Consider the following 18,075-nt stretch of genomic DNA (forward strand, 5'->3'; position numbering starts at 1 on the left):
CTGACAGGCATATGCAGAATAGATAAACAAGGTTATGCTGTATAGCACAGGGGAATATATACAAGATCTTGTGGCAGCTCACAGCGAAAAAAAGTGACAATGAATATATGTATGTTCATGTATAACTGAAAAATTGTGCTCTACACTGGAATTTGACACAACATTGTTAAACTATAACTCAATAAAAAATGTTTAAAAAAAAGTAAATTTTCTTCTGCCATGGTCTACTAGGTATAATACTGAACTGAGCACTGGAAAAAGTGGAATACAATGCTAGTTTTATATGAGGATAAATATATATGTCTTCTTACTATGTCACTTGAAAGAGAAGGGATATTTGGGACAAACTTCAGGCATATTAATGACCTAGAGAAAACAGTCTAATAATATAGGATCAATATATTTGAGATAGCATGACCAGAAGTCACCAGATGCTGTATTTATTCCAGAAGATTATAAGGAGGAAGAAGCAATGCCCTAACTGAGTTCTAAAAGAGCCATAGGATATTACTTTGAATTTATCCCACATTATTTAAACAGAGAAGGGTGCAAAGTCTGGAGTGTGAAGATGTGTTTGTGCAAACTCCAGTTATAAATAAAGACCTCATTTATCCTTAATAATATACGAGGAGGTTTTGAAGGGGAGTGGATTGTTACCTCAGGGATGAAAGTCTATGTAGAATAATAGAAATAATAAAATCTGAAAGTTTTTAAAAAGTCAGGAAGTATTGGATACAGAGGTAAAGCACATTAGAGAATAACTGTACTGATGTAGTAGGAAATTTTAGATTTGAGTTTACGTTTAAGCACATGAAGACATTTTCTAGGTTTGACAAGTGATGGGAATTAAACATATATAATATATGATACAATATGTAATATATATAATGTATAACACATAATGACATCATATATAATGAGTGGATTTATTTCAAAAATAAAAGGTCCCAAAATGAAAAGATGCCACTCTCCATGAAAGTTCTGTGAAGGCAGAGGCCACACTGGTTTGACGCATCACTGGGCTGTCCCTTTGGCAAGCAGCACTATGCCTGGCCAATTATGCTCACCACCTATCTATTTGAGGACCAACAGAAGTAGATGTAAGATGGTACTGTTCCCATTTTCACAATGTGGGATGAGACAGACAGGAACAACAGATTCTAACAGTCTGGAATTTTTAGAAATTCTGTCTTGGTTAAAAAAAGAGATGATGTGATCATTATGAGATCAAAGTAATCACTATAATTATTAAATAATCTTCTCTAGATGTAAAAATCAAGAATTTTTTTCCTCCTCTTCTATAGCCAAGCTTCTTAGAAAAATGCTGTCCATTCTCTGTGGCTAGCTTGAAGCCAGTGCCATTCGAGTTATTCTTTCTACAGTCACCAATGAGCTTCTCGTTATAAAATCTACTGTCTGTGTTTAGTTCTTACCTGACTTGTCTTCTATCTGACTTCAGATATTGCTGACTGGTTTAAAAAAAAAAAAACACACACAGAAAGGAAGGAACAAAGAGAGAGAGGAAGGAGGGGGGAAGGAGTTCATTCTATCTCCCTTCCGACTCACTGCCATCAGTTTCCACCCATATTGCATCTGATGAGCAGAAAATAGCAAAGTCACTCAGATGTCTTCCTTAGATACATGTTAGACCAGTGGTTGGCAAAGTATAGCCTACTGGCCAAATCCAGCCTGACCCGGGGTTTTGTAAAGTTCCATTGAAACCCAGCCACACTCATTTCTTTACATATTATCTATTGCTGCAGCCTTGTTCCAATATCAGAGGTGAGTGACAGAGACCGTATGGCTTGCAAAGCCCCCAAATTCAGTACCTTGTCTTTTACAGAGAAAATTTTGCATAACCTGGTCCCCGAGTAAAGGTTGGAAAATGACAGGAGTTGAGGACAGAAAGGAAAGCTACAGTCACTTATTAAAGTGCCTGGTTGTTAAGCTGAAAGAGGAGAGAACTCTAGCCTCAAACCCATGAGGAATTAATAAAGAATTCTGACCAGGGAATGTGGTTTTCAGATTTACTTTTTATGAAGATCGTTTTTCGTTCCTCAACTGTACAATGCCCGTCCAACTCAAACATTTCTAAATAAAAATAGGATTGTGCCTGGATGATTGAATGAAGAAATAAACAAACAAATGAGTTCTGAAGAGGGAAGGCAACTTGAAGTAGCCAGTTTCACAGAAGCTCCAGTTTCTCAGACCATATAGTCGAAAACATTTACTGAGCTCCAATGTCATAGCTTGCGTTATCATAGGGACCAGAGATAAAAGCAAATAAAATATGTTCTGAACCCATGAGTTCACAGCTTAAAAGGCAGGCAGACAATTAAACAATCCTATAATCAAAATGCATGGATTAAATGAAATAGGACTGTATTTCAAAGTTTTAATAGTGACTGTCTTTGGGTGAGTAGGCCTTTTTGTTTGTTTGCTTACTATTTAATTAATTCTAAGACATTTTTTCTCCTGAAATTTTAACATTTCTGAAGTTAGATGCATCTTACAATTAATGGCGTCTTAGATTCCATGAAATAGATGGAATACTGTCATGGCGGTGCTTCTCCACTGCTCCAAGAGTAGGCAGGTGGGTGCGGTTGTACATTCAGCGTGAGACAGTTGCCAGGAAAGCAGATGTGGAGTTTATTCAAGATAAATCCAGATACAGAATACATTTTTATCGGATAGAGCATAAGATTTCACTATAGAGTTGGACGTTTTTGTACAGCAATGTACTGCTGAGTTATTTTGTATTCGCCACGATTGGTTCAATGCATCACCGGGACTGAGTCATCCTCCCTGGTGGGGCAGCCTTCTCCCTTCCCCCCGCCCCCCGGGACTAGGGGAGAGGTACGCTGGGGGGCAGATCTTTTTTCACTAACAATGGAGCTCTTTGTTGGTGGCACCAAAGGCTGTAGCAGTTTTAATATCTTAGTTAGAACATAGTAGTTGTTTTTCCCTTTTAATACCAGAAAAAAACTCCTGTTAGAACCAGTGTGAGTCATACACCATAAACATTCAGTGCTCAAATTCCTATGGGTTTTGAATGCCAAACGACACTGTAGGCATACATTTTGAAAACTGCATTGTAGAATGCTAGAAAACATATGTTACCCTGGTATTAAGTAATGCTATGGTTTTTTTAAAAAATACATACTATAAAGTAAACCATTCATAAATTCCAATATGATGCCAGTTATGGTAAAATCCTGACTATGTCATTTTAATTCCCATACATAATCCTTTTTCATTGTCTTAACCCAACCAGCAAAAAAAAAAAAAAATATTTAGGGCAAATACGTTCAAAAGCACACCCAAATTCACATACATTTACATATCCACTTGTTTAACAGATCTGGTCTCTTTAAAGACACTGAGATTTCCAGTAAGCCAAAATTGTCTCCAAAACTTGTGAAGGGTCATGAGACTCAGAAGACGCTAATGTGTATCTCAAACACCCACAAATGCAAAGCCAGAAACCCAGCAATTTTGTATTTAAATTCTCCGGCAAACCATGATCTTTAGAATAATAAACTTGCAGTTCTAAGTAAGAGGCTGCAGACTATTCACTCCAAAAGAAAGTAACACTAACACTTGGCAACTTGACAGTAAAAACTGGAAAACATATTTACGGTAATCATCTTTAGTTGATAAACAAAACGTTTTGAGAGAAATTCTTTTCTCCTTCAAATATTAAAGAAAATTAGCCCTTTTGGCAGAGTCTGTTCTAAAAAATAAAGTTAATAAAATAAAGTAAGGTCAAAGGGAGAAGCATTTTACAGACTTTTAATTATTGCTAAATCAACACAACATCACTGATGGATTCAGTATGTCTGTGGGCTTTGGGAAGCGGTTTCTGTGTTGCCCAGAGCCCTGTGTTACTCAGTATATGCCAGAGAACGCTCTCAGAGAATGTTGGAAATATTGGAAACACAAAGCTTATGTATATTTTCTGTTGTTTCTATCACCTAAAAACCATACCACCAGAAATGTGCTAAATAAATTCTTTAAGCCCCAGTTGGGACAAGCCAACTGTTAGCACACTCCAGCCCTGTTGCTAAGCATAATAAGCAAACTCTTGGATCACACTGCCCCACTCTGGTCAAAAGAGAGAAAACTGGGTTAGCCCTTGAAAGTTTTCGTAGCATCACATACAAATTCAAGTAAAATGCATTTCATTAAAAGATGATGTTTTCCACCTACTGTATATCACAGGGAACTATATTCAACTTCCTGTAACAATATATAATGGAAAAGAATCTGAAAAGAAAAAATACATATGTATGTGTATAACTGAATCACTTTGCAGTACACCTGAAACTAACACTATAGATCAAGTACACTTCAATAAAATTTTTTTTAAAAAGACAATGTTTTCCAAAGGGCAAAGCATCTAGATGGCATGTAATTTAGTTTAAAAGCTCAAGAGAAATGTATCTTTTATTTTTCTGATGAACAACCTAGGAAGAAAATGCTAGTGTTAATACTATTATTTCCATAGAAACATCTGTTACAATTCTTGCAAGAAACGTACAAAATATTATACTGATTATGTATTGCCACTTGCTATATACAAATGTGAATTTTAAAAGACTAGCTTATTAAACTATTTATGTTAATTCAGATGGGAATATTCAGCATATATTTGCTGTTAATGGCAAACACGTCACTGTAATTTTTATAATTATTTTGTTTAAAATTTTAAAAAGAATATTATTAAAGTTACTGCAACTTAAATGCCAAAAAGTCATAGTGATATTGGAAAGCAATTCCAAGACATTTACAAATTTCTAGCCACAATAACTAAAAGTCATTTGTCTGGACATAGCAGTTGATGTTATTAATGATAGTAATGATGTAAGTTAACATATTTTGACCATTTATTGGACCAGATGCTGGTCTCAGCTCTTCGTAGGCAATAACTCATTCATACGTACTACAAATCAGGCTGTATTACAATCCTCATTTTACCAAGAAGCAAAGAGAGGATCAGAGAGAACATACATTTCACCTTGAACACAGTTTGTTCAAGGTGAAACAGCTTAAGTGGTGATTCTAGGATTCAAACTCAGGCAGTCTGACACCAGCACCCTGTCTCCTCCTTTATGCTACATATAGAGGAAATAGAGAACCATTTACCTTCTTTTACTCAATGATCTGTTACAGTCAGAAAAATAAAATATGGTATTTTGTACTTGTTTATTATCAAGATCAAATAAATAAATTGTATGTTAATTATGTATCACTCCACTAGAAATAATCATAAAAAGCAACATAAGCAAATGCTGTAAAAAGTACACATTATCTTTACATGCCTGTATGTTTTCATGTGTATGCTAGTTAAAGAAATATTAGAAGTTTGAGATAATTAGCAACTGTTTTCATTGTTCTGGTCAATTATGCCAATTTTTGTTATTAGCATTCAATAGTTCCCATATTTTTGAGTTACCTGAATCTCTATCCACAGCTTCAACCCTTGTGACAAACTCTCCTGCGTTTTGATTTTCTTTAACTGAAGCTTCATACAGGTGCTGCTTAAATACTGGTGCCTCGTCATTTACATCCAGGACCGTAATTGTCAAAGTCTGGGATGAAGAAAGTGTTGGGACTCCATCATCCACTGCCAGAAGGGTCAGAATGTGCTGGGTATTTAGCTCATAATCCAAAGGACAAGTTGTAGTTAGCAAACCTATTTTGAAAGAGAAGAAAAGGAATACATAATAAATATTCTTTGGAGAAGAATGCTTTCTCTACTTAATGTCTAAGTCGCTAAAAATTCAGAAGCTTTTTCTGTTAAAGAATATTATTCAACCCACTTTAAATTGATATATTATCTAGAATAAAGGAGAACATTTTTAATCAGATGAGTCATCCTAATTTAAATTATAAGGATGAATGAGAATTCAGAAATAATTTATTACGTATCAGTGTCTACTGAGATGATTACAACAGGATTATGTATCTACCCATTTACTTTAATTTTTTTAAATATCAAGGTTCCAACAGTATCCATCTTCATGTCAAATGACACTTCATGTGTAAAAGTAACAAAGTTACAAAAAGGTAAGTGTGGCTACATTCTTTGAGAGATTTAGTTTTTGTTTAAGAGTTACAGTCTCTTTATACTACCCTCAACTAACTGTCTTTTTTATTAACAAAAAAGTAAATATTTTATAACTCACATAATAAATTTCACGAATAAAACGCCTCTACCCTACTGCCTTTTAAGGATATAACTCATCCAAGCAATGTGTTTTAAAAAAGACTTGCACCCATATAGCTGATATAGAATTACAATTGTCAGTTTTTTTTTTTTAGGATTGCTATTTGCTTCTCTAACACATGCTCTTCCTATAAAAACTTGTCTTCAAATAATTAAAGAGGTTTGCAGAGTTTATAAAATGATTTTTCATTAACTGTTTACCATTTTACATTTCATAGCAAAAAACCAGTGAAAATCTCACTTGGTCTTCCTTATTAAAAAAATGAGCCTCGTAAGAGGAAAAAGTAGCCCATCTCATATGAATGCATCCAGCAATTAGCATTTTGTATCTTTGAAAAGTACCGTAACTGAAACAGCCACGGCAATTGCTCAAGATTCATGATGCCTGTATTACCAGGACACAACTCTCATTTTATCCATTCTCTTTCACAATCTGAAATAGACCTTACTTAGCCATTTTGGAAAACATTTTAAGTATTGTTGAAACAAGTCCTCGGAGACCCCCGCTCTAACAGAAATCTGCAGTGGGGTCTGGACTATCTCTCTGTCAGCCAGGCTTTTAGATGGTGCTCACTCATGCCTCAGAATGGAGCCATATGTATAGGATTTAATAAATATTTTGATGAAATTTTCCAACAGTATACAGCCAGACTGTAATCATGACTTCCAAATCCTACACATTCAGTCCCATTCCAAATACTGCTCTTACTAACAGTTGGGCCAAATGGTATACATCTGAGACTTTTTTTTCTAAGGCTCATGCAGACATGACTATTTTTTAGAGAATGTGATGGTAATCCATCTCTTCGATATCTTCTGCAAATCAGGCTGAAGGAGTTTCACTTCCAATGTCACAAGAATGACACTGTACCTATAAATATCCATCAAACTACATCACGACCTTTGGTAGATGTTATCCAGCAAAATGGTGACAGCAAGTCAAAGGAAGTGACAGTGAACGTCACTTCTGCAGAGTACCTGACAGTGAATACATGCTTCTACCAAAAAGAAAATCTCTCAATTTTAAGAAGTCAGGGCCTTAATGTCCAAATCAATCCAACCATTTAAAAATACATTATTTCCAACTATTTACAAGTGTATTTTTTTTTAAATTGAAGTATAGTCAGTGTACAATGTTGTATCAATTTCTGGTGTTCAGCATCATAGTTCAGTCATATATATACATACATATATTCATTTTCATATTCTTTTTCATTGTAGGTTACCACAAGATATTGAATATAGTTCCCTGTGCTCTACAGTATAAAGATAAGTTTCCATATTAAAGTCGTTGAATAATGTGGTTGACTAGTCATGTTCTACCTTGATTCACTTTGGGTACCACCTCCTACCCTGTGAAAACACACAATGGGGGCAAAGAAGTTTGCTACTGTATCTTCATCCCAGGACAGGTGAGCTAGCTACAAAGCAGGTCAATATTAACAAACAGGTCAATTACTGTTGCTTCTCTGAATACAATCTCTGTGCCCATCATCTGCATAAGTTAAACAGTAAATCAAGTCAAATCTCCTTAAAGCAGATGCATCTTGAGAACTACCATTTTACATCAGAGGAAAATGAGAATAATAAATGAGCAAGTGACCCCAGGCTTTAGCTGACAGTGATGTATACGGTACCTGATGCCCCATCTAGAACAAAGGCCATGTTTTCATTTCCTGAGAGGATGCTGAACGTCACGCTTCCGTTCCTTCCTTCGTCTGGATCTTGAGCAGTTATGCGGTGCACCAAGGAGCCCACGGGGGCATCCTCTCTGACAAGGGCGATGGGGAAAGATATAAAAGTGGGGCTGTGGTCATTTACATCCAGAATCACCACCTTGGCCGTCAGCGATCTCAGTCGCCGCTCTGTCACGTTCGCAGCCTGATCGGATGCAGTCACCATCAGGACGACAGCTGGAACGCTCTCTCTGTCAAGCGGGGATGCAGTGACCAACGTGCCAAAAGAGGGGTGGATGAGAAACGGATTCGCTCCAGGGTGGTGGGCTTCGATGAAGTACTGTATTCTACTGTTCAGAAAACTCCCATCGCCGTCTTTGGCATTGAAGACGTGCACCAGGGTCCCGACGGGGGCATTCTCTTCCACGCTTATCACAATGAACTCCTCCTGGAAAGACGGCGAATGGTCGTTCTGATCTTCCACATCGACACTAAGGAAGACTGTGCTGTTCACGGGAGGGTTTTTGCTACGGTCTTTAGTTATCACCCTGAAAAGATAATGAGATGTCGTTTCATAATCAAGTTCCTTAGAGAGGAATAAGTCTCCTGTCGAGCTGTTGATGTCAAAGTGGCCATCCTTGTCATCGGCAGCAATGCTGAAGTGTAACTTTCCATTATGATGGTGTTGAAGGTGATCAGGTGACTTTATCAAGCTCATTACTTTCGCAGGCTTCAAGTTTTCTGGTAGAACTAAATGTCTAATATTCTGAGAAATGAGAGCTCCCCCTTTGGTTAGTGCTACCACCTGAAATAAGAAGAAAAAGGAGCTATCAGTTTGGGGTATTGTTTAGTAGTTTAATCAATATTCTTTCACAAGCTAATTCTTTCCACTTGTGTGACAGACATATGTTAACTGGTGAGAAAATGTCTTTTTTATACCATGTGAGTCCAACACATCCCCGAAGATTGAAAATTGCATGCTATCTAGGAGATAAGAAAGCACAATGCTTCCCACTTCCCCATTTGCTATCATTTTCATGATGATAGTTTGGTGAGGCCAGGCTGTAGTTTGGCTGAACTGTAGCCTTGTGATTCTTCAGTGAGAATGTGGGATGACTAGTCCTCCTAACCAGTCTAAATCCTAGAGCCCCGTGTGTCCTTAATGATGACATCTTTTTACATTTAAGTGTCATGTGTCTTTGCTTATCTGAAACCAAAGATTTGAGGTATTATGAGAAAAATGTCCCCTAAGCCACATATTCTCAATCAATAAGGAATATAATTTACAAACAGAACTCTTGGGGACATATATTCTTGATTAGTACACCTACCTATATTGGTATTACTGACTATCATGTGGTTGAACATAAAAAATCTTCCTATAATCAGTCATCTTGCTTTTGATGTAATTTTTTCCTGCTATGAAGACTTTCCACAGCTTGTTTACTCATTATGATTAAAGTAAAGCCTTAAAATATGAATTTCAACTGACTTTTCTAATTTTAAAAATAATTACGAAATCGATGCGATTTATCATTGGCCATTTGTTTACATTTGAGTTTCTCCTGCAAATTTACCAGGTCCTTGCAATTAGGAAAAAGTAACAGAAAAGACACTTTTGGTTCTTCATAAACAAAGCAATATGAATGCCCACAGAGTGATGAAGGTGAAGATCTTGTTAGGAAGAGAAAAAATCATGTAAATCTAATCATTTCTCAAGTGATAATAAAATCACTTAATATCATGCACACATACATCTGCAATGCTCTCTAAAGAGAGTTCTCATATATTTAATGCATCTTCACTTTATACACTTGTATATAAAACTTAAAAGAACCTCTTCAAAGTATCTTTTCACACTGTGCGTGATGTTGGTATTACCTGAATATTAATAACTGCCTGTCCTTGAAGAGAAGGTACTCCCTGGTCACTGGCAACAACCGTTATCCTGTAGGAAGGTCTGTACTCATGTGAAAGTATCGTAGCTGTTCTGATTTCACCACTGTTGGCATCAATCTTGAAGTGATCAGAACTATCTTCTATACACATACACACACACACACACAAAATTAAGAGATTGGAGTTAACTGACAATGCAGAATGCAGAGATTTAATTAATCCAAATATATCTGTGACCATTTGGAAGATTCATTTGCCTGAAGCTCTACGAGAGTATGAACATAAAAATGATACTAACAATATAGACCAGAAACACAACAGATTAAAAAATTATTATGGAAATTTTCAAACATATGAAAAAGTAGACAGGACGCTATAATAAACTCTCATGTGCCCATCATCTGGCTTCAACTCATGACATTTTATTCCCCATCATATATTTCCCATCACCGTCTTTTTTTTCTAAAATTTTTACTGAAGTGTAACTGACTCACAACGTTAGTTTCTGGTGTACAGCAAATAAATTCAGTTATGCATATACGTCCATATCTATTTTTTTCTTTTCAGATTCACCATCTTCTTTTGAAGCAAATCTCAGAAACTATATCATTCCTTCCGTATATTTTTCAACATCATCTTGAAAAGATAAGGCACGTTTTCATATAATCACGGTACCATATTAGACTTTCAAAAATTAGCAATGATTCCTATCATCCGACATCTAGTTATTTTTAAAATTTTCAACTGTCTCGTAAATATTTTTTTCATTAGCTCAACTTAGGTTCAACATAAACACCATATTCGCATATCTCTTCCATCTTTGTGTTCCTGCCATCTATCTCTTTATTTTGTTCTTGCAATTCATTGGCTGAAGGAACTGGATCGTGTATCCCGAAGTTTCCCAGGGTCTAGATTTGGTTGCTCCTTGTCTCCAATGTGTAGCTTAATATGTTCTTCTGGCTTCTGTGTTTTCCTTAAACAGGGAGGTAGATCTAGAGAATTAATCAGATTCAGGTTCAATTTGGAGGGAAGACAACGTCACAAGTGCTTTTGTGTTTTCCTCCAGAAGCACGTCTGATTGTCTCATTGTGTGATGTCAGTCCTTGCTGGCGTCTAAATCCGCTCAAGACTCATTAAGCGTTGCAAAGTATAATATTCTGAGATGATGACCACTTCTTCATTCATTAGCTGGAATATACTAGTAAAGCGAAATCTCCTCTTTTGTACTTATTGATAACCCATTGGAACAGTTCATTATAGGAAAAGTCAGGATAAACATTTACAGTAAACTCATTAACAGTCTTCAAAATAATGGATTGGTTTACTGACATCCTTCAGTACTCCAACTATGATAAGTAAAGGTTTGTTCCATTTCTGTTTTAAGAATCATTAAGCATGAATTTAAACATAAGGGTTTCAATCTACTGCCATTATATCCTCACTGATACTCAAACTGTTCCATCTTGGAACATTAGGACCCTCTTAAAGGCGCTTCCCGAGTCTTTCTGCTATGACCTCAGTCATCTTTAGCTGTGTTCTTGTATCTGCTGTGGCAAAATGCTACAGACTCATCTGGGGGAGTTCCTGTCCAAGTCCTAGGGTCAGCCACTTCTCCAAGGACTCCTAGTTCCTTCCAGTGGAACATGGTCTTGGGAGGTCGTATTCTCAATGTAAGAGCTGCTCATTGCTCTGGGTCAGTCACTGTTTCCAGGCCTTTTTCAGCAGACAGAGAATACACACCTGCACACACTGAAATATGTCACAAGTTCATATGGATCTTTCTAATTCAAACTGATTGTCATCCGGTGTTGTTGCAAATCTGTTAACAATAACAGATTTGCATTCTTTGATAAAATCTGAACACTTCAACAATCCAAAAAACCCATACAATGTCTGGGCTAGTGGCTCTCTTTGATTCTTTATTCAACCACTGATGAGCGATTATCATGCAACAGATACTTTACCAGTTACAGTGGATAGAAAAACAAATAAAAGAGAACTCCTGCCCTTCAGAAAGTCAGAGTATAGAGCAGAAATCATGTAACATCTTCTAGTTGTGATGTCAATGCTTTGATCCATTTACTTCATCACCATAAGAGAATGAAAACTTTCATGAATGTTGACATATATATATCGTTATTTCTATTATATTGACTTTTATCTTGTTATCTTATCTTATATTTTGTAGTTGCCTCTATTTTGCAATTGGATGAAGTTAAAGCAAAGGTCTGAATAACATATCACCATACTTTTATATTGCTATGCCCCAAGTATCATTATAGAAGCTAATTTTTATTTTAAAATTCAATATTTCAAACATTTAGAAATATATGATGAACACCTTTGTAAACATTTCCAGCTTGGTTAAATCACAATATTTCTTCAAAATGTTTAAAGAAATGACAGAGTTTACGTACAGCAGAGGACCTGTGTGAACCTCCGAATCCCATTCCCTTCCTTTTCGCCTGTTCTAAAGTGTGGGTGTATTTTTCTAGTCCACATATTCATGAATAATACATAGCATGGTTGTATTTCTTTCTAACGATACTATAGCAAGATTGTAGTTTAATCTATTAGCATGTGTGTGTGTGTGTGTGTGTGTATCTGCGGTAGGTTCCTTATCCCTGAACAATCCACTATGTCATCTTCCCAAGCGTGCACGCAATTTGCCTTTTCATTTCTTTCTGCTTTTAGGTCTTTCATTAATACTTTGTGATTTTCTATATAAAGGTCTTAAATATCTTTTAATGAAATTTCCTCCTTATGCTTCTAATCAAGATGATTCTGATTTTGGGGAGAGGCAAAACATAAAATTTGAGGGTCCTTCTTTACGGAAAATAGGACAATATTACAAATACAATTTGCCCATTGCACCCCTCCTCCCATCTAGAGGAACCCAAGCGACGGGAGAGCCTTGAAGCTTAAACTTCATTAGCTTTACCGTAAATCGCCTCCCACCATATGGATTTTCTGTGTTACAGTGAATGAGATCTGTGAAATCCTGCTTAGTTTTTCAGTGCTAGTGATTTTTGTATGTCGACACTGTTCCTAGAAATTGTTTACGTTATTGATTCCAATGGTTTGCCTGTAGCATATTTGGGGTTTTCCATGAAGACAGTTAGATTATCTGTAGGTTAAGGGCAGTGTTGCCGCTTACTTTCCTAAGTTTGTGTCAAACATGACAAAGCATCGAATGTCTTTTAAAAATGGTATAAAAACACAATGTCAACTAAAGCTAATCACTGGAAACCACTTGGGGCCTGGGCATTCTAAAAGATAAACATAAGCCTGTCTCGGCAAAGTTCCCACATACACATACATGGATGTACATCTATGACATCTTCTAGGTATGATTTACTCTGACCTTAGGAATATTTAATCTTCATAAAGATTCACAGATGTTTGGGATTCATAATCATACGTTTCTGGACTTCATACCAATTTTTATTGATTATTCACTTCCTATCAATAAAAGTTGATTTGCATTTTAGATTATTGAGAATTATTCATTTAAGTTGGATGGTTGGTTGGCTGGTTTCTATTTAGGACACAGGATTTTGTATTAAGCTTAAAAATTCTTTTTTTTTTAAGGTGATTCTAGAAAATAACAAATGTATTTTGTCTGCAATTTGGTGGTATTTTCAATGTTAACTATTTTCCCAGAAGGAGACATGGTTGGTAGACAAGAGAGGAGATACTAAAGTTCTTAATCCTTTATGGATGATAACTTTTACCTGAAGATACTTGAATACATAACTTCTGCATTGCTTCCTTCATCAAGATCCTTTGCAAACACAGTTGTAACCAACATATTTACTGGCTGACCTTCCAGAACCTGTCATTAAGACAAACAGCTTACAGATTAGTCAGTGAAATTTTAAAAAGAAATATCAACGAATCTTTAAGTGAAAGAACATATTACTCCTAAGCATTTTTTAAACTGTTTTTAAATCCACATGTAATTCAAATGTCTACGATATAAATGTTATACAGGTGTAAATCCATGAAAAGAATCCATATTACAAACTTAAGTGTTTTACTCAATTTGAACAAATGATCTGCAGCATTTGAACTATTTTTGAGGGAGAAAAAGACATTGAATTGACCAAAAAATCTTAGATGTTTGATGTATTTTAAGAATTCTAGCATCTTCTCATTTATTACCTTTTCAGGACATTTTTTGAAAGGTCCAAAATATGCTAAAGATAAACATGAAATATACCTTATTAATTAACAGAAACTTTCCTTGAATACTGAAATGCACATGTGGAGTTGAAATCCAAATTTAGAGCCTAATTAAGCCATTATATATCATACATAAAATGGTATAATAAAAATCATAAGGATAATACCATAATGCTCTGCTTTAGTAAAATTTTCTTTAAATATGACTTTGGAAGGTGAGTTTAAAGTTATTAACCTCCTCAGTACCTTTTTTGAGTTGTTCAGTATGAATATATGAGCGCAATTTGAATGTCTAATTTTGGGGACAATAGCTTCCAAACATTTTATTCATATAACCCATTCATTTAAAAAATATGAGTACCCCCAAGATACATTTATTAATTACATACATGAAGTAATATGCTAGTTTATTATGTACTTTATGACATATACAAAAACATAAAAATGAAAAAGATAACATATGCATAATTAGAAGTGTCTGCACGTGCCAGCAAAGATCAAATTTTATGATCTCTGGGTGCACATCCCTCCACTTTAGAGCTACAGATTGTTCTCCTATCTTTAACTAACCATCTTAAAGATGTGTTTCAATTGCACACAGGGAGCTCTAGACAAAGAGATGTGTGGAAATTACTGGAAAAACAATCAATGTCTGATAATAAAGTTACCATTATGTTCGTATACAATTTTTGGACAGAACTCTATTATGATAAAACAACTCGAATGTGTGATCCCAGCTAGCATTTATAACCATTTCCTTTTTTTTTTTTTAATTGTGGCTTTTCTTGACATGGGACAACATTTTCTAGATTTTCTAGATTTTCTAGAAATGTATTCATGTCCACACCAAGACTGAGTGGATAAATTCATGCTTCTTACCACAAGATGGTGCTCAAAACAAGTGACTAAGAGTATTACAAACTCATTGCTGGGCTACTTCGCCCCACATACCTTAATGTGTAATTCCTTCCCAGGGAGGCACTGTGGGAAATACGGCCTGTTATCATTGATGTCCGTGACTGAGACGTAAACCACCGTGGTGGCGTTTCGCGGTGGGGAGCCGTGGTCTGTCACTAGGACAGTCGCCTGATGGTGCACCTGCTGCTCGTGATCCAGCGCCACCCAACTGATGAGTTCACCTGAGGAGCACAGAGCAGGAGGAGAGAGGCTGACACTTGTGCTAGCGTGGTGGCACTCTGAGCCACATCCAAACCAATCCCCAGAAAGCAGAATCAGACGCAGAGCTCTGAGGAAAAGCACAGCTCCCTAGACCACATACCTTAGTCATCTAGCTCTACTGTTGAAAGAGTTTTCTGAAGTTTCTCCTGCCACCTTCCATTTGGCCTTCTTTGTATTTCAAATGATCTACCGTCAACCATTCAACTAAAGAATGAATTCCTTTATGATTGGATTACCGCATTCTGTTGATTCTTATCGTGCAGCTGGCTTTATTCCTTTGATAACTATGTCAGTTTAAAAAGCTAAAGCTCTAATCTGTTCTTAGAAACAATGATCAGTACATATATGTAAACTAAAAAAAGTTGCAGTATATTGTTTATATGCATTTACATGCAATATAATGTGTATGTGCAGTCAAACTGTAATCATTCTGCCTAATGAAAAGGAAAAAGGAAAATCAATCAATCAATCAAGAATGCATTCATGACAACAAATGATAAAAATACACCATGGGAATTTAGTAATAATTTAGAAGATTTCAAGTGACAGCACATCTCTCTTCATACTACCATACAGAATAATGGAGAGACTGAGGAGACCTCAGCTCAGACATCACTAGTTCTAGGCTTGGGTCCCAGTCTCTCCACCTCTGACACAGAAGGGCCTTTCTGAGCCTGCTTTCTAGGGCTATTGGGAACTAATTCAGTCATCAACTTAAAATTATTTTTCCGGGGGAAGGTCTAGCTCAGTGGTAGAGTGCATGCCTAGCAGGCACAAGGTCCTGGGCTTAATCCCCAGTACCTCCATTAAAAATAAATAAATAAATAAACCTCATGACCTCCCTCTTCCCCTCCCCCAAAAAAACCCAAAACAAACAAAAAGGAGTATTTTGTAAGCTGTGAATTATTACGAACGAGGAAGTTGTTATCATTACTTTAAAATAATGGCAAAATGTCTTCATGAAAATCAAATACCTTCCTTAGGTAACAGTGTGTCTTCTTTTGTATAGACTTATTCATTGTTATCTCACAGAATACATGTGTATGGATGATAGTGGCTTCCCAAAGAACTCCTCGTGCTTTACAAGGCATATTTTCCATACTCTTGCTCAGAGCTGTCCACTGGGGAACTTCCGTCATGTTTCATCCACAGAGACTCAGGCATAAAATCATAACTGCCTCTGCCTGTGGCCAAGGGCCTCTCCGGTGCCCCTCTCCTGCTGCAGAGCTCCACCAAGCATTAATTTCCTCACCATTTATGAAAATATCTATTTGTGAGAAAGTACACATAAAGCAACTACTACCTCACATGGCCATTTCTAAGATTCTTTGTCTTCTTCATCCAAATGAAAGGACAATGTATAAAACAAAACAGTAACTGACATCAGGAACGGAAATGAAAATTCCTGTTTGGATAAGTTGCTGAATTGGTGACATTTTAGTGCAGTGTTTACTCTAGCAACTATATTTATAAGGTGTTTACTGAAGAGGGGAGGGTATAGCTCAGTGATAGAGAGCATGCTTAGCATGCACGAGGTCCTGAGCTCAACTTCCCAGTACTTCTGCTAAAAAAAAAATTTAAACAAATTTTTAAAAATTAAAAAAAAAAGAATGTGTATTTAGCATGCATGAGGTCCTGGGTTCAATCCCCAGTACCTCCATTAAAAAATAAATACATAAACTAATTATCTACCCATCCAAAAAAATAAAGTGTTTACTATAAATGTGATTCTAACAAAAATTACAAAGTCAATCACTGCATTTTTAAATTTCCAAAAGGTAATTCTCCTCAGAAAGCCCTAAGTTCTGAATGGCAAACAGATTTTTATTTGATGAACCAACTCCGACTGACTGGAGGCCAATGTTGTTAAAGATCGGAAGGCTCAGCCTGGGGCTGGGCATGGGGGTGCCAGGCAGGGCTCTGTGGAAGCAGGGGTTCTGGTCACGGTAAGGACCGCTCAGAGCCCCGGATGTGGAGGACAGACACGGGCGGAGGATGCCCTCAACCCCTGTGCCGCCACCCTGCCCCTAGTCTTGGTGAATAGGAACAGTTTAGGAGTATGCAGCCTTTCAAGCCCCTTCATACACTTCCAGTCCTCATCCCCCAGAGCAAGATGTCAGACAGGGCAGGAATTCTCTTCTTTAGAATTTAGGAAGCCGCGCCCTGAAGGGAAGCTACTTGCTGAAAACCATACAATTCTAGGGATGGACACCGGGTCTTCTGAGTCTGGGCACTGGACTACTTGTGGGACAGAGAAGATCGTGGGGGAACCAACTGTATATTTTATCTCAAAAAACAAATTCCCGAGTGAAACAGAAGACCTAGAAAACTACTTAGTGCAGGGCGGTAAAGAGCCAGCCGGGCCATCCTGGGCAGCCAAGCAGTTTGTGCCCTGCAGGGTGTCCGAGCTCAGGAACCAGTGGAAGCTGAGCTCCAGTTTGCAAGAATCTAGGCCGGTCTTGTGCCCTGGTGTGAGGCTCCATCTACTGGAGGAAGGGGCGCGTTTCCTAATTCACAAAACAGGCACTCTGAAGCTAAGCAGAACTGAATTCAAACTCTATTCCAAGGTAGAGCAAGGGGCACCACTTACAAGGTCTACAGCATGAATGGTGCCTCCTGGGATTGTACAAAGTGGTGACCATTTCTCGCTTCTTTCTAGCTCCCTGACCTTGGGCATGTTACTTGACCTTTCCAGGTCTCAGCTTCTCCAGCCATATGGTTGCAGTGTAAACATAATTCACTTGTGGGCAGTTGCAGGAACTCAGTAAAGTCCTTGCAAATTTATACAACATCAATTTTAAAATACAAGAACATTTGTATTTTTAATTTCATAATTAAGACTTGAAAAAACCTCAGTGTAAATATTAACCCTTTCCCCATGGTTTCTTCATCAAAATGAGAATGGGA

At 36.9% G+C, this 18,075-nt stretch overlaps 1 protein-coding gene across 1 annotated transcript in view; it reads right to left on the reverse strand.

Annotated features, from left to right (window-relative positions):
• DCHS2 (dachsous cadherin-related 2) overlaps positions 1 to 18,075 on the reverse strand; it is a 227,978-nt gene that overhangs the window by 66,843 nt on the left and 143,060 nt on the right. The window contains exons 6-11 of the mRNA XM_032466667.1: positions 14,941 to 15,128; positions 13,539 to 13,639; positions 10,683 to 10,777; positions 9,787 to 9,944; positions 7,867 to 8,710; positions 5,456 to 5,695 (exon numbers count right to left, since the gene is read on the reverse strand). Of these exons, the coding sequence (XP_032322558.1) occupies positions 5,456 to 5,695; positions 7,867 to 8,710; positions 9,787 to 9,944; positions 10,683 to 10,777; positions 13,539 to 13,639; positions 14,941 to 15,128 (1,626 nt within the window). The remainder of the gene's footprint in view (positions 1 to 5,455; positions 5,696 to 7,866; positions 8,711 to 9,786; positions 9,945 to 10,682; positions 10,778 to 13,538; positions 13,640 to 14,940; positions 15,129 to 18,075) is intronic.

Source organism: Camelus ferus, chromosome 2 (genome assembly GCF_009834535.1).
Source record: "Camelus ferus isolate YT-003-E chromosome 2, BCGSAC_Cfer_1.0, whole genome shotgun sequence".
NCBI classification, from domain to species: Eukaryota; Metazoa; Chordata; class Mammalia; order Artiodactyla; family Camelidae; genus Camelus; species Camelus ferus.